Genomic DNA, 18,363 nt, shown 5'->3' with positions numbered 1-18,363 from the left:
CAATTTCGCTTGTTCTTCACCAGTAATCAGAGAATATAAAAAAATATGAATACACCAATGAAGCAAAGGAGGAAAAGAAAGTGGACTTGTTGTCAGGGAAACTAAATATTTTTCCCCAAGAGATTTTTCTCTTCTATCTCAGAACGCACCATGCTAGCGGGCAAGTTGAAGACTGGCAGCAGAAAAATGTCTTTGGCTCGCTGCAGGGCTCACAGAAGACAGACTTGCTGGTGTGGAAGTGGGAAAAAGGTTAACGTTTCTTTTATGTAAATGTCATCTCCTAACATCAGAAAAAAACACCCCATGATCAATAGGATACAGACAAAAATGAAAGGTTCGATGGTGAGAAACAAAGATCAGAAACTTACCAGGTCGTAGAACACTTTTTTAATTCTCACTGACGCGGGCCGAAACTTAACCAATGTCTATATTAATTTTAATTAACTCCTGGTATGTGTATAGGTAGGGGGTGGTCCTAGCTTTGTGCGTGTCTTTTTGTGTATGTTTTCAAGAACTATAAAAAGAAATAAGTGAAGTATAATATGAACTCACCATGCTATTATCCGGAGGAAGCAAGCATAAAAAAAATTAATAATAAAGCCACTCAAAATGCTAAAAACGACCTATAACGACTTACTGAAAACTAACCTTGAGCAATATAAAAAAAAATAGAAGCGAGTAAAGGACGGAGAAACCAAAAAGTATTTTTCAAAATTATAGTAAAGATATTTCAGGGAGTAGTAGTGGGCGATATCTTCAGACAACCAACCTATTTTATTAGGAAATAAGACAGACTGACAGATGGTCCCTTCCTCTCTCTCTCTCTCTCTGTTTAGCTCACGCCCCGCATGAGATATCAAAAAGGATTAAACCTTGATTATAGAGGTGTCTCGGTCGGTAAGAGTCAGTTATAATGTCAAGAACCATCTGTAATTTCTACGTTCACTTATAGGTTATACCATGTTACACAGTCTACATATCGATGTTAGCTGTGGTGTCAAAATTGTCATTAGCATCAGCGGGGAGACCTAGGGGATGTGGTGGTGTATGTGTATGAGATGACTGAAACCCGTACTAAGCAGTACTCACGCAGCAAGTTGCTGAAAGAGGGACAGCGCCAGTCGATGTTGTCTCAGGAGGCGAGCTTGGTTCAGCGTCAGGTGAGCATCAGAATGAGCCCTCCGCAACGGCGACCCGCACGCCTTCAACATGGCAGTCGACCAAAGAACGCAGAGACGAAGGCAACGCAACCACGGTCTCTTTATCTTCGATGACACCCACCCTCACCCAGACTGGGATACTGTCCGGAAAGTACAACGATCACTTTACAACAGATGTAGTGTTTCTATGGAGACTACCTCAAAGATTGTGCGAGAGGTGCTGGCCTCCTCACGATACAGTGTCAAGAACAGGCCACGAGGTTAAAGTTTAAATAGCAGGCTCCACGACAAATGTTTTAAATAAGAACCATGCTTCTTAATGGTGTGTTTCCTGCATCAAGATCCTCTGACCGTTGAAAGAGGCAGAAATACTTATAGCCTTAAAATAAAGTAAATAAAACTGTCTAACACTAATCGAGAGTCTTTGATCGGTTTTATTACACTGTCTGATCACTAGAACACATCTCGGCGTCCTCACATAAAGAGGGATGGGTGCGATGGCAGGTAAACGCAAGGTGAGAGGAACACTTTATGTTTGCCTGAGGATGTTCGTTCTTCCAAGTGTGGGAATCGAGTAGTCAGAGTTTTCAGCTCACAGCAACGCCAGTCGATCTCATTGCCGCGCCACCTAAGCGACGGAGGGAAAAAAACGGAGCGGAGGACAGGGGCGATGGAATTACCTCCTACTTCCTCTTCCCGTCATGCACCAAGAAGAAGATACGGCGAGCACCTGTCAACGTATTTCTCCAGCATCTCCTCTACTGCTTTATTGCAGTCTTTTGCAGAAGGATTCACAGTCAAATTATTGTAGGAATTTCGGACTAAAACAGAGAACAAAAATGCGACAGACGTTTTCCTAAAAGAGGTGGAGAAACTTTAAATTATATATTGGCTCTGATCTGACTTCCTGCTCGTTTTATTGTATGATTATGATTTTATTTTGCTAATTTTAATAGTCTTCATTGATGAAAGACTAAAAGGTTGTAAGAAAATTATCTTTCCTTAAATAATGGTTTCGCCAAAGTCTTTTGACATGCGATGCTGCGTCAATGTCACAGACACGTTTCTTGATTCTTTAGTCCACATTCAATAATAAAAACACATCGTTCTATTTTCATAGAACCTAGCTTTTGCTGGTCAGCCAGAAATGTACTTCAATCAATGTACTGTCTAAAATTCCGTTAAAAACACTACATATTACTGATTTGATCAATTGAAGAGTAGTTTAAAGTTATATGCTCACAACTGTAAGCATCAGCAGCAGCAACAACAACACCACTAACTTCAAGATTTAAAAAGTATCCATGGTCTGCGCTAAAAAATGTCACACACTCAAACTAAGTAGCGGAGAAGCTTGTCCTTTTGGTGATGTGGGATCCAGTCGCATTAGTGTTCGGACACCTTTTTTGTGGTATTTTCAAAACGAATATCTCAGTTTTCTTTTTGCCAACACTGCTATCACTAATATTCCTGTTGTTGTCGGACAGCTCCTAGCTCCACTCCGGCCGTTGACAGCTTGATCTGAGACGCTTGCATCCGACGCAGAAGCTGATGTCCAGCAAAAAATACTTGAAGCTCACAGCTCGATGAGAAATTTGCATCAGAAAGTTCTAGAAGTGTGATGAGAATGGTGTTCATCAAAGCCTCACACCGCGTCCTCAGTTTTGTGCAGTGCAGTGCGCATGCCCATCACCGTCCTGATGAAGATGACGATGGTAATGAACACCTGTCACGTGGTCGTCTCGCTGGTGGACGTCACGCCGTGCACGTTACCCGTGCGTGGCACTGTCTGCAGTGCGCAGTGGACGGCAGCAAAGAGCAGTCAAGTGTATTTTGCTCCCGTGTTAAATAGTCTCCCACCTCACACAGGAAGCATCATCGTTCGCGGATGGACGAGGTTACCCATCCCCTGTATCCTCCGCCTGCTTGTCGTGTCTCCTGTTAGTGAATAGTGTTGCCGGTTGGGTTTAGTGGGATGATAGTCGTGAGAAGGGAGGGTTAGGGGGACTCGGAAACAGGATAGCAAAACGATCGAAGTGGTTGAGTTGAGCGCAGTGCTGGTACAGCCAGTCATAGAGAGTTCAAGGCCAGTCAAACCTTTCATCCACTCGCTCGCTCTCGAACCTCCTTCCTTCCCCTCGCCGAGTCTCACCACCTGCTTATCGTCCACCCCTACCCCGACACGGTTGGTGGTCCGCCACGTATCGACCTCGTTCAGGCAGCGTCTCACCGTTTCCCGCCTCGAGAGGTGACACGCGCGTGCATTACAGCAAAACCGCAGCCCACCTCCCGTTCTACCGTCCGCCCTGTCGAGCATGATGCATCCACGTGCACACGCGGAGGTACAATGCACTTGCACAACCATCCAACGGAACACACATACTCAGTCTCACCGCTCTTATAAACAGGCTACGGACACAAAGGCTCGCGCAAAATACAATTACAGGCAAGAGAACACAACTTTGCGCATGAAAACCTCGTTACTCTTTAGAACATGTGCACAAATGAATACAGTCACCCGCACGCAAAAATACAGACACACAAACAGGCAAATGGTCTAATTATGCGCACATAGCTCAAAACTACAAGTATCACAACACAGTCACGCAGCCGACACACACATACTAATGCATACACAATGCGCATGCGCTAGAACATGGAAACGCGGGCGCGCATGCATGGATGTGCACGTACATTACGTGGATGTACACTCATACACATGTGGCTAGTATAGGCATGCTCGTGTGGATGATGACATGTAGTCCCTTTGTTCTTGACAGGTTGGGCGAGCACGGATAAGCTGGCTGGGCGGTCACGTACCCAGGCAGCCGACATCATCCACACAGACACGCAACCCTTCCGGCTCGGACAACCCTGCTCGTGAGGGACAGTTTTTGGCATGAAAGCGGCGCACACCATCACCTTTTCTGTCATTCCGAGACAGTTTTTCACCATCACTCCCTCCACACACTTTCCCCTCCCTACTTTTACCCCTTTATCACTGAAATACAAATTTCAACATTTTGCAGCGGGCAACAAACGTTACTGGAAGTTCATTAATGAAAATCAATTACATTTATTTTGTGTTCAGCGGTGGCAGAGGTTGGAATGTTGGGAAACAGGATAAGGTAACTGCTTTCTGAAGTGCAAACGGCTACAAAACAAAAATTGTAAAGTTTTAACCAGTCCAGAGCTGGTCATCATGCCTGATGAGTGATACACATCTGGTGAACTATAATATCCCAAATGTTTATACAACACGATGGCGCGTTTCAAGGAAATCACATTCCATTCTTTCTAATATTTTTTCTGTAAAACATTGTCATTAAAAATGTAAAAAAAGTAACAAATTCTTATTCATGCAAAAGAAATTCTGCACAGAGTACCGCTATATAACAAGCAGTCATTCGTCTGTAGACTGGTACCTGTCGTTGGGGGAGGAGCACACGGCGGAGGACAAGACCCACTACTTACACCTGTATGGGGCGATAGTTAGCAGGTCCTTCACATTACGATGCATCCAGTCTTAGACGTTCGTAAACAAAGAAAGAAATAAACAACTTCAGCAGGTGAGAATCGAAAGCGTTATTTATTTTCTCGCTGGCATAAAGCTGAAAGAAGAGACCCCACACCAACCGTCACAGCAAACATACACACACATCCAGCTCCTGGCAGTCTGCAGACATTAAGAACTTCCTTGTTTTCAGGTGTCTGAGAGTGCTTTTATTCCCTCATTAATCATGTGGCGATCTCTCTCGAAGACAGGCAACCCTCCTCCTTAGCTCCTCTCTCTTACCATTATAGGACTGCTGCTGTCACATAAACCAGATTATAAACCATACTTCTACAGACCTCTGATGGAAATACTTTTAGCCGAGTGGGATCTGGGTGCAACGTATGTCGCTAAACATTAGCTGAATGGCTAAAGCGAATCCGTTAGCAGGAATCTTCATAAACGGTAAACTGTTTAGCTGACTGCCATGACATAGCCATCCTGCTAGCGACTAGCACTAGGTCATGTGTACGTGACCCGCGTCTGACTCCAGTTATGTAACTCCTTGCCAAATGATGATGATGATGATGATGATGATGATGATGATGATGAATTTTCACAGAAGGGCATCCTAGCTTTACAAATACAAAAACAGAACACAAAGACACCAGTCGTGGGGTTCTTTTCGTTAAGGTAATGGAATTCAGTGTTGTTCTGCCATTACAAGATGACACCTTGTTTATAGACCACGATATCCATGAGTTACAATTCAGAGCTACAGATCGTAAAGTCATTTCATGAAAGAAGAATGGGTCAATCAGTAAACAGGAACGTCAATCGTCAAGTGATTGATAGCATTACCAAGCAGAGAGAACTTATATTGAAATGTCACGTGACTGATGTAAGGTTTATTGCAGTGACGACTTGTACAAGCAAAACAACTGTCATAACGTGTTAGAGAAGACTGGTCATCGATGAGACAGTTGAAATCAATATATAAAAAAGAAAAGGCCACAAGCAAGCAAAACACTCAGCACAGTGCCCAAGACACCATTAAAATTGCAGGTTAATACAATTAGGGAGAGCTACCCCCTCAGACCTGTTAGCCCAAAACTAAGGAACATAAAGCCTGGTGCAGTCTAAAAACTTTTGGGTTCTAATCATCATCGTCTTGATTATTTTCTTTTCGTCGATCATGGTTCGTGTTTGAGTGGTTATTTAACCTCTCATTAAAAAGCATAACTAGAGGGTTCCCCGAGGTTTTATCTCAATCTTTGCGTCTTCAAGAAAATTTGTTCCTCGTTACCTTCATTGTTCGAACTAATATGTGGTTTCCAGTCTAAACTGTTCATGTCATTGTATGAACGATTCGCTTTCCCGTGTCTGCCTTCAGCACATTCTTGTGTCTGGTCCACAACAATGGTCGTCGCTCCCTACGAGATGTCACGGCCAGTTCCTGTACCAGAGAGTCTCCCCTAGCTGCTCTTCTCTTGTGGTTGTCCGTTCACCATCCAAACCCCCTGACATAAAGCTAACCCTGCTTTATTGTAAACTGGAATTAGTCATACTGGTTGCTTTATGTTGCTTGCAGATAGTGCTTTTTTTTTTTTTGGAGCGAGATAATTGAAAAGAGTTGGAAAAGAGGAGATACATGACGACAAAGTTGAGACAACTAGAGGAGGAAACACTGCACAGATAAAAGATCTTGGCAAGTTTCCAAAGTAGCTAAATCACAGTGAAACAAAACATATACAGGACAGCGTGAGAGAATTTGGTCGACTCGCCTTCTTTTGCTTGTCAAGGGGCAACAATAGAACTACTCCATGCCCCAAGCCTTAACGGTGACTACCATTCAGTCTCATTATCCGAAGGAGTGCGGCTGCGTAAACAATAAGTACACATTTATCTTGTGCCAGTGCAGACCTGACAGTGACATGTTTGTGGTGAGTAGCTTCCACTACGCAGATGCCAGCAAGACCATCGTTTACCGTTAAAGAGGAAATGTACCAATGAAAGAGGAAGGATTGTAAAACCGGGGAAAGGGGAAGAGAGCATCATGTGCGTTTTCACCTGGCGAGCAAAATGCTGAAACCTGACTGCAGCCTCGGACGAAAAGATTGAAACTATGCAGCTTACTCTGTAAACTACACCTCACAGGAAGACCGTGAATATTCGACGCCTATCTTCTTGGGGTCTGGGTAGTAGACAGACCGGGAAATCTGAACAAAATTTTTAATTTTTAAAAAGCTGTTTACCTAACCCAACTACCGACCGCATCGATTAAATAACACCAAAGATAAACATGAACACCTGTCATAATTGTTACCTTGAATACGAAGTAGGGATCTAAGTACCCACGCTTAAGACCTGAGCTGATTATAGCACTCACATAGGGCTAATCATCGCCCTCAGGCACAGTAGTACACAAAAGTCATCGATTAGAAGCACCATTCAAGTGGTTTTCATTAGCAAAAATACTTTGTTTCCTCGTTAAGTGTGTTAAGAGAGAAACGGGAATTATGGTTCGTATGGATGATGACGAGCTATTTGAATAAACAGCCTAAACTGCCTTTCTCTCATGTTTGAGCTGCGGTTATATTGTTGTAGGGACATAATTGTGTGCCTGGAAGGGACGAAAATATCTGCTCATATCAGAGTACTTTTCCTCTATGCTTTAAAACAGTTTGGCAAATATCCTGTCCATGCTTTCCTCGACGTCTGCAACACAAAGATAAAAATAAAATTCACCCTCTCTCTCTCCAGTTTGCCCTTCATCTTTCGTGCAAACCTTATATCATTACTTTTTTTCAGGGAAAGCTAACTCCATCTGCCTGCGCTTCGTTTCCGGTGTACTAATTCATGCAAAAAGATTTCATCGTGCGCGTCGAGCTAATGGCTGACTGCCTCCAATAACTCACAAGTGCGTGCTTTATACTGCTATCTCAATGAAGAAACAAAGTTAAGACAATAATTGGCCATTATTCTCCCCATCCTCTGTAGCGGCAAACCTAATATCTTCGTCATTTCTGTTGATGAGAAAACATTCATCCAGGAAAAAAAGACTCCAGCAGTCTGAGCTTACGTAAGTTCCTTGAAGGAATAAGATCATAACATTAAAAACAAAGTCCTCTTTCGATTTCCTAATAAATGTCTCTCACACACACACACATATCTTATATAGAGTAGTTCAGTCAGACTAGGTTAAAACGTATCGTTTGAGAAGCTTGTGGGTATATATTTCATCGCAGGACACATTTTTTTTCAAAAGTTATATATTTTACAGTCCTGGAATAATTTTCTGTAATGTAGTCTTAGCTACTCTCTCGGCCTACAACAAGATCATCAGCAAAAAGTATCTTTCTCTCTTTATCGCTTCCTCTCTCTCTGCGTGAATCTTGCTGTTCCTGCACTTTATTCCCGTGTTTACGTGCATTCTGCACACGCTACTCATCCTGAAGTCCGACTGATGCCAAATGACGACGATTTGAAACACTGGGAAAACGAAGAAAGCAGCAAACGAGTAGCGAACAGAACATTCTCCTATTCCAGGAACAGAACAGCGCGAACCATTGATGTACAACCTTGAGATCTGGCTTTTCTCAACTTTTACATTCTTGCTGTGGGAACGTGCCTATTCATCGTCTTATTCATCGAACGATCCAACCATGTATTTCTCGACTTACTCCCGCAAGCGCACATGCATACACACGAGCACACATTGTGTGTGTGTGTGTGTTTTGAGCATGTTTTTCTTCAATGGTTAAAAGAAATCAATCATAGCCTTTAGATTAGAAGAATTTTTTAGACAGTCTGTTGTTTTTAGAATAATAATAGGGAAGAGCATCATAGCTAATGAGTGGTGGCGAGTGGGAGACAACTGCTACCCACGCAATTTACAGCGCAGGTAGTTGTGGGCCCTGCCCGAGCTCTGACGGCCTCTCCACGCTCTGCTGTGTAAACAGTCATTCTTTTCACAAGACATCCTCTCGCTACTTTTCTGGTCCTGTAAATGCCAAATGTGATTTGTAAACCACACTGCTTCAAACAAGGGCCGTGATTATAAAGTTGGTAAGAGAGCGTCAAACTCGTGTCCTTTCCTCCGAATTATGTGTGCGACTGTTTGTAGATGTGTGTACGTGTGTGGTTCGCTGAAGGTGCGTGCATGTGCACGTGTGATTGTGCCAACTGTGCGTCGAACTCTCTCTTTCTCTTCGTCCTCCCTCTCTCACACACGCAAAAGAACGCACTCACAATCACAGACACATAGGTATATAGAGTGTGTGCATTCTTTGTGTGTGTGAGAAAGTGTGTGTGTGTGAGAGAGAGAAGGGAGAGAAAGAGAGAATTCGACGCACAGTTGGAAAAGTTTTAGGGTCATTTACCCGCAGTGAGTGACTTAATTAATATTTATATTAGCAGATCATCTCCCCTCCATAAGCACCTTCACTACAAAATGGCGCACTAACGCACTATTATTATTTCAAAATTCCAAACAGTAGCTATTCTCATGTGCAATTTCGCTAAATAGGCTGATACATTCGTCACATTTGGTCTGAGAGACTTGCATAAAGCAGACCAGCTACATGGCGGAGGCAATGCACATTAACTTCACAGCTTCCGTACAAAGAGCATACAGAGAACGTTACTGTCAGCATACAAAGTCTCAAAGAACGTGAGATTCACGAGTCTGCACTGGCACTGGCCCTCGCCAGCAACGGCACTGACAAGCCACTGACGTAATGGGCTCTGTCAAGCAAGAATGGCCTGCATCTTTACTAGCGGAGGATCGAAAGCCAAAAAGACGTGGAGACCCTGGGGGAGGAAAAGCGAGTAGAAACTAAACGTCTTGGATCTTTAATTCTGGGAGTCGGGGGAGGATCCAGTTCTCGAGAATGAATAATGCTCTCCTTCGTCCGCTTTCATCCGCACAGGACCAGATCGAATGTTACATATGCAGACCAACTTAATTCCTTAGTGATCATTAGAAATCTATAAATAGCACCACCCAGTTCCAGAGGTGTAAGGCTAAACGCCATCTATATTGCTAAAAAAAATGTCTAGTGGCCATAGGGTAATGAATGTAAGATTCACACAGTGCATGGGATGTGGGATGTGAAGAACATTGCACTGTTTTCACCGATTAATCAGGTGTTACGCTGGATGGAGGGAGGGGGAGTGCATGGAATGGAACTTCACGCATGAAAAGAGACAAAATTCGTGGCCTTCTGAAAGGCTGAGCAATCTAGCCGTGAAGCATTTTCAACCCTAGTGAATTCCGGAAAAGATTCCTAAATATGTAGAAAACGTGCGCTATCTATGCGGTATTTCTACCACCATGGTACCGAGTCTCCCTGTTTATTACAAACAAAAGGAACATAAATCGACGAAGACCGCAGAGATATGGGGAGACAACTATTGATCCCTGGTACACCGGGACAGACTTGCTAAGTATGGGTGTTCGAAAGACAATATGAGTACCTTGAGGGCTGATTGAAAGTAAAGCCACTTTTATCTGTAAATATTCTATACCCTTAAAACGAATTAAATATTTGGAGATTCGGAGAGAGAAACAACAGAGGTAAGAATTTTCTAGATTGTAAGATGCATGCATATTTATGAAACATGTTAATAAAACGTATTCGCAAGGCTTCTCAATCAACAAGATGCACAAGGAGGAGTCAGTAATGAAACAAAATCAAGATGTGAATGAGATGGATGGGTCTACATCCATTAGTCTAGGCTGATGTAAGAACAAAACGGGCGATAGATGAATAAACGTTTTTCTGACAAACATAAGGATAGAAGAACAGAAGTGTCACGGAAGGTTCTTCTTGTTGACCGGCCTAATAATGGTCGAAATTGACCAATAATGAAAAGAATCAAAACAATATTAAATATTATTTTGGCAGTTTGTTTAGGACAGTTAACTGCAACCTATCTGTCAGGTCTAAAACCTCATTTCCTCCTTCATCGCCTTAAGTCTAAAAAATAACTGGAAAAACTGAATCCCACAAGTCCCAAGGTTCAGATAATTTTCACCATGGAGTTCCAAAGGAATTCTCTGATGTTTCTCTACCTTTGACATTGCTTGTCAATATATTATTCACTAATGAACTGCTCTTCAAGCGTAAGATGGAGGTAAACATTAACACGTAAGTCGAAAAGGTTATAAAGATCTAATAATTACTGTTACTCCATCCAGAAACATGTGTAAATTTATGAAAGGAACATTTTGAGATGAGAACCTCATTAGTCAGGTGTATTATCAGACTGCCAGCCCTGAGTTTTACCTGCCAGGAAAGTCTTGCATGTCAAACTAACCAGTAGTTCTGGATACCCGGACACTTGCCTCGACCTAGAGTTGGCATATACCCGGGCTTCTGTAAGCAGTTCAACACAGCGCCGCATGTAAAGCGTCTGGGTAACGGAAAGTTGTGTGTACATTGGGACTTAAACTAGATCAGATCTTTTTATATATAAATGTAGACAACTGAAAGTAAATATTTGTGGATTTCTTTCTAAAATGGGCAGACAAGGTGCATGGTCAGGGGTAACGATATTGGACCAGTGTTATAACCTTCATCGATACCTCAAACGGTTCAAGTCTCCTGCATCGTGTATGCAGATTACATAAATGTAATAAATAAAGGATGGTGAATATTACATCGTGATTTTGACAATTTGATTTCTAAAAAAAGAGATGGAATATTTTGCCAGCACATGTGGAGATATCATCAATAACAGGATCAACACATGATCGATGTAGATTCGTTACCACCGTCACACCTAGTCAAAAGGACCTGTAAAAACACAAGGATTGGAATAAGTAAGGTCATGGCGTTGGATTTAAAACAAATAATAATCTGCGGCACACCTGATGTCAATGTTTCAGACTCACCCACTATACAGATGAACCTGCTTTGTGACCGTGAACCGTTCGTCGCTATTCTACTGGTGTATAAATTAAGATAATATATATTTTTAGCGCAGATGTACATGGCTATCTAAGAATCATATTACCAGCAAGACTCGATATCCAAATTTTTTTACTCTTCTTTAACAGCGTCCATATCAGCATTCATCGGATGACTAGCCTTAACAAACGAAGTTCCATCTTGTCGACGTACGTCGTACGGTATCCCAGCAACGGAGCATCATTCGGCGATAATTACTCTGCGCATAAATTTTGTGCACTCGTTTGTCGATTCTACTCAGGGTTACGGTTCCAACGACCATGTGTAGGGGTCGAATCGGCAAATAGTCAAATCAATCAGTCTCCTTTATGGTCCACGCTCATTAAATGGTCGATATAGTTGAATTCCGCATCACTGGGGAATAAAAGTACTTCATTATGATCGCATTCTCTTACAACAACAAAACCCCAACTTTTCCGAGTAGATGTAACAAGTGAGAAAACGCTTCATTTAATTAGGAAATTCCTTTTTGCTGGGTGCGGAGACCTGTCGCAGCTACTTCCCCTTTTCGCAGACACCATTGCTGGTTGTTTTCTGTTCTGAAAAACTGAAGCTATTCTAAGCCGGCCATGTCCAAATTTCCCTTTCCCACCCGTTGGTGCACTCCTTATGTGCCCATTCACATTGATAAAAGACGAAGAGGGAAATAAAGTTATTTTCCAAGCACACAGAAACTGTTTATTCCCTCTTCATGCTCTCGCCCGCGACCTCGCTCACTCACACTCGCTCATCTCGCGCACTTGCGCTATTTATAGAAAGGGTAAATATGGTTTATGTTAACACCAGAAGTGTCTCTTGTCTCGCTCCTCTGTGTTCACATCTTGTGTGATCATTGCTGCGGAGCGGTTGCACAAACATCTCCGTCACTGTTACCACCACTATTATTGACGAGATCATCGATTTCCGCAGGCTCAGGAAGCTTCCCCTCCCATGAGCTCGTGATAAGCGACAAATTTGAGCAGATGGTCGAGGACTAGAAAAAAAGCAAAAAGAGAAATCGAGCCTAGAATCAAAAGAATCCAACGTATTTCCACGGACAGAGGTTATCTCCAAATGTATCAAATAAATTTCAGCAAACTCTGATTCGTAAAAACATTATTACTCGTGTGACAAGCATAAAAATATCTATTCATTTAATAACCTGTGATCCGCGTGTGTGTGTGCGCGCGCGCTTGCGTGCGTCCGTCCGTACGTATGTGTCTCGGTGTGGCCCTGTGTGTGTGTGTGTGTGTGTGTGTGTGTGTGTGTGTGTGTGTGTGTGTGTGTGTGTGTGTGTGTGTGTGTGTGTGTGTGTTCGCGCGCGCGCTCGTGCGGGATTCAATAAAGTTGTTAATTTTTTTCGAAAGTTTTCCTCTGGCGGCCGCGGCATGGGAACACATATCATTACATCTTCTCGAGTTTCTCTCCCCCCTCCCTGTCCTCCATCTGACCATCTTGCACAAATGTGCATCTCGTGCGAACTGACATGCCCTGTCCACACCTCGCTCATACAGATGCCGTCTGCGAAGAATGAAAATCGATGTGCCCGGTGAGTCGATGGCAAAACGTCGTTGCTCCACCCCCATCCTCCTCGCTGCCCAGCTCCTTCACCTTCGCCAGCAGACGTGGAGCAGAAAGGTTTGGATTAGCCTGTGAAGCCGTTGGCGCTTGCAGGAAGCCTGTCCACGCATCTCTTTCTTCACTGGTGTGGGCTCAGTATGGCAGAGCCACTTGGGACCTAGAAGAACGCCACGAGGGTGAGAACACCTGAAAGAAAGCGTGGCAGAAGAATGTCCAAGAGGTGAAATTTTTAAAAAAACCTGAACTTCTCTCCATATCGGTAAACGGCTCGCTGGGTGCTCTCTCACGCTCGGAGCGGTGTCTGACGGGATGCAGGACAAGAACCGTCAATCGAGAATTCATATTGTGGTTAGCTCCCTTTCTGCACTCGCCGATTGGAGCCTTCTGTTTCTTACTGCTTTCTGCAGTGGAAGGAAGAAATGCCTTGATTTTACCCTCTGACAATAGAGCGGCTAATAATATGCACTTTAATAGAAAGTTTATTTGTTACCGTCGTCATGGCAACAAAATGGGGGCAATGAGGAGCGCCTTTGATGACAAATGCATAAACTCTTCTCCCAATAGCATCATACAGAAGGACTGATGGAAGGTCCCTAAAGATGATCTGTATAACGGCGTTTGAACGCAAAGATTTCGCGAAAGATTTCTAGAGAGGCAAGCGATAGAACAGTCATTTCAGCAGCTGCTAGCATTACGTAGTACATTGTATGTTTGCTTTGTGAGAAAGGAAATGTTTGGCAATCAATAAACAAGCTTCAGCCGAAAGAATTTTCTTTGGGGTCAAAATTTCGGGCTGTGATTTATTTTCTACAAACTCAAACACAGATGTGTGCAGAATAAAGGGATTATGACTGAGACGATAGTCATCTTGATTGTGCCTTTTCTCTTCTTTGTGTGTGTGCGCGCGCGCATGAGTACACTCAAGGGTGCGTTTGTATATTTTGTCACAATTTTCATTCTTGTTTTTTTTTTTTAAAAAAGATACGCGAGAACTAACAATAACCATTTATATCACCACCATCATAACATACAGCAGCAGCATCATAGCAATAAATGTAAAGCTGATAACTTAATTCATTCAGAACGTACATACCAAGACACAGCGATGAACGATTCAATAAACCATTCCAGAAGCAAGGCTTGATGAAAGTCAGGTTCTAGGCCAGTTTAAGCAGGACGTACAGGTTTTCTTTACAATTATTGAATCTCATTGAGCGCCAATGTCCCGCGATATCATTTTATGAACAGTTTATTGTAATTGTAACCGTAATAGCTTCTCCTGACATGTTTATTGTGATCGTGCTTTAATAGCATCACAAGAAAGGCTTATTGTAATCGCTCCTGTAAAGTCGTCTCATCAAGTATTTATTGTAATCGCTCCTTGTACTACCTGACTAGCTATACGTAGACATTTAAAAAAGTCCTTTGAGGCAAAACGTCTTCGAAAAAATTTGAATTGAATTAAAAACGGTGAGACGCGATTTATATAAAATGGACAGGAAAAAAAGTTGTGAATTGTCCTTCACAATTTCGCTTCGACATTAGCTCCGTCTAGTGAGGTGTTCTAGCTAGGCAGCAGACACGTGAGTTATTGCCCCCTAGTTCCCTGGGGACTTGTGGCACGACAAGTCTGCCTACTCTAATGAAGTCCCACTCATGTCCTTCACAGGCTGGCCACCAGCTCTTGCAAGTCTGTCGCTAATGAAAAGGTCCCTTCGAGAATAGTTAAGCCGCCGTGGTCGTTGGAACAGACCTGAGAGAAGAAAATAAAAAAACCAAGCAACCCATCTTAGAGTACCCTTAAATTTGCAATCAGGTACATGAGCTTTCAATGTAACAAGCAGACTGATGAATTAGCTTTAGAATCTAGGAACTAAAAAAACAGTGAAAGGGGAAAGGGAATGGGATGACTGTTAAATGCAACTGCTCTCTTGCTCAAGGCGCAAAAGAGGATAAAAGAATTCTATTATGCAGCCATGAAGAACATTCTGTATTTCGACCGATGGCTGTGGTTATAGCAAGACAGGCAGAGAAACTGTAGGAAATTCAGTGAGCGGTAATGATCGAGATGGAATACATGCTCTGAGAGGCCCAATGTGTTATGATGGCCACTCTAGCTGATGAACGACGGTGTTCTGGAAGCGACTGTCTCTAATGGTATTTAATACGACACCGACTACTTTCTGCTGGGCGTGGGAGTACATCAGCTGGTGGCGAGCAACGCGGACAAATGGTTAAATCAATACTATTGCTCGCCACAAAAATGTATAAGCAGAGTTCAAAAACATGTTCTTTCATTGTCCAGATAGCTCTGGTCTTTTATACACTAATCGTTTATTTTAACACCGTGAATGCTGGCACGGATCTCAGAAATACTAACAGCCATGTGCATGGGTGGGCTGATTAAATTTCCTGCCTTTTTATTTTGTTAAAAGATCGTAAAAACGGTAAGGTGGAGGAATGAAACGTTTTATCAAACATGTGCTTGAACTTGTTTTCCTCGACTGGGCTATTTGCTATGTGCTGCTGTGACTTTGATGTCAGCTGTTGATAGGATGGGGCAGCAGGACCACACACGATGTCTGTCCCCTGGCCGTAACTAGACAGCACATGCGCCGAAAATGGTATGCCATGCTCTTCTGTGACCAGAATTCCATGCGACTTCTGAACGGTACATTTTTTTTAACCTTTTGTTGCAGTTTTTAGCTTGCTCGCCTTCTACATCCGATGCTTGAAATACTTCTACTACTACTACTATTATTATATCAGATCGCCATTTTCACGAAAACAGAAGAACTGACTTCATTAGTGGGCAGGGTAAGTATATTCCAGATAGCAAATGAGCACAAGTAAATCAAGGTTGAAATAGAGTAAACGTCATTTCCATTCAAAGGACTTACGGGAAAATCTTGTACAAACTAGACAACACGTGGATAGCCAAAATACATTGCCACAAAATTTGACCGCGAATATCAGTTTAATCTCTTCTTAAACATCAGTTCTATCTTCAAGATTGAAGAGACTTCTGCTCACCTGGAATCCTTCCACTAGGGCTAGACCTCTGGATGACACATTACGAGTTTGTAAATACAGCCCGACAGCTTCCTGTCGGCACAATTGAAATGAAGGGCCTCCCCGCTACACCCTGAATGTACGGTTTCCTTTTTGTGCCAAAGTTCTCAAAATGGTCCTCTTCTAAATGAAATCTAAGATTAGTGTGTTTGTTACATAGAAAGTCTTTGCATACTTCAGATCCGTTGCTATAAGATTATTTATATCAGATTGGTTTTTTAATTTGTCTTTTAAAGTTTTCTTTCTTAATCCACCTGTCTTGGTCGTCAGAGTGGGAGACAAACCCAAATACAATATCGCACAATTGGTTTATCCTCCCCTTCTCTTTTATTGATTCCAACTTCCGATGCTCCACTCCTTCCTTAGATGTTTTGTGAAAGGTATCGTTTCAAGACTGAGGCTACCCAGGAGAAGCAGCGCCCGCTGGGAGCATGACATAATTCTCCCCGATCGCAAGGAACAAAGATGCGACAAGAAAAGTAAGGGGACTGGGGCTGCAGCGAAGAAATTGACCCTGTGCGCTCCGTGCTGAAGAGCTGACATCATAATTAAATCTGACCGGCTCGTGCTACAAATCTAGAAGAACTTTTTGTTCACGTCGAAAGCGCGTCGATAAATCTGCTTCCTGCTGACACCCATCTTGCCGCTGTCCGGCATTCTGTTTCCGCAAAACCTTATCGCGATCCCATAAGCCGTAGGGCGTACTTACTTACGTCCATGCATGTTTGCTACGTGGCAGAGCGGTACGTGGAAAGCAATGATTGGATGGATGATTTTACGTCATCAGCTGAGTGTGGGAGAAATGGTTATCGTCACGTCATACAAACAGGGGTCTACCGTGTGGGAAATACGTCATTGTTACGTTGTTGGCAGATCTTTATGTACAAAAGAGGGTTAGTCCTGTCATCTGCTTACGGGTTAGCACAGAGACCATGGGAATTGTTACGTCACGTACTGAGTGGCAGGACGTTGTGTAGAAATAACAACTATTGAGAACTAGTCTTTACCTCTGAGCATACTTTCAGCACAAACAGCACAGCGCAGTGATGATACTGGTGAGGACGACAACCACGAGGAAGAATATGGTGAAGTAACTAATGACAATATATAGATATATGAAAATAATGTTCCTTACCTTAAGTAAAATTTGAAAAAAAATATCGGTACTTTGTTTATGTTTTGCTTTGCTTTTTTCTTGTCTTGAGTTTGCTTTGTGAATTTGCAGGTAACGATTCTACTTTAGAAGTTCCTACAGTCGGGGTCAGGATGATCACACACTAGCACACATCTCTCTCTCCTTTTAGATTAAGGTTGAAGATCCCTCACTTGTGCGCTGAAAATTAAAATGTTAAATAGATATATTTATAAAACTAAAAACGTCTATGGAGTTTGATCTGAAATGTATGAACCTTTCTGTCTGAATAAAGCGTTAAATCACAACAGGACTAAGGTACCGATAGACGCAGGTCCAATCTGTGCACGCACTTTCTCTCCAGAAAAAAAATCCCCACTCCGTAGAAGGAAATAAAATCCAGTGGATAAAATGCTAATTTGCACACATTTTAATGTTTGCTTATCCTCGCTCGGAACAAGGAGACTTTGTTGAAACAGATTTTTTTTCGGTCAGTAATAACACGCAGCAAATCGATTATGAAGTTTGCTTTTAAGCTCGCTTCCCTTTCGGGCAACAGGTCTTGGTCCTGAATGTTTAATATAGTTGGCACCTCGGCACACACTTCAAGGCCAGAACGCAATCCAATTACTGGCATGCAGAGAGAAGGAGCAGAAAAAAGTCTGCGAGTGGAGCGCTGGGCTCTGGTGGCAGAGAAACTCCCAACATGTCTTCATGGCGCACACGTCTATGTGGAATGGACAAGGTGATGATTCCTGCTTCGGAAAGTGATTCGGCTTACAACCTGATTACCTGCTATTTCTTTATCTCACATATTTCACTTTCACTCAACCCTCTCTCACTCTCTCTTTGTGTGCGTGTATACATATGTGTGAGAGAGAGAGAGAGAACGAGAGAAAGATAGTGAATCTGTCGGTATCTCTCTAAAACCGTTACTAAGACAAGAGATGCGTTTATATACTCCATCTTTAG

General features: G+C 42.7%; 1 protein-coding gene across 5 annotated transcripts in view; it reads right to left on the bottom strand.

The window, feature by feature from the left end:
- The window catches only part of LOC112563702 (endothelin-converting enzyme 1-like), a 129,338-nt gene that overhangs the window by 67,744 nt on the left and 43,231 nt on the right, over positions 1 to 18,363 (bottom strand). Inside the window, exon 1 of one of the 5 annotated variants that reach the window (XM_025237956.1) lies at positions 1,090 to 2,094. The exons of the other annotated variants lie outside the window; for them this stretch is intronic. Coding sequence (XP_025093741.1) covers positions 1,090 to 1,211 — 122 coding nt within the window. The 5' untranslated portion in view covers positions 1,212 to 2,094. Of the gene's footprint in view, positions 1 to 1,089; positions 2,095 to 18,363 lie in introns of those variants that run through there. 5 annotated transcript variants of the gene reach the window in all.

The sequence above is a fragment of the Pomacea canaliculata genome, linkage group LG5 (assembly GCF_003073045.1).
Source record: "Pomacea canaliculata isolate SZHN2017 linkage group LG5, ASM307304v1, whole genome shotgun sequence".
NCBI lineage: Eukaryota > Metazoa > Mollusca > Gastropoda > Architaenioglossa > Ampullariidae > Pomacea > Pomacea canaliculata.
Note: the sequence above shows the minus strand (reverse complement) of the source record. Positions and strands in the feature narration are given on the sequence as shown.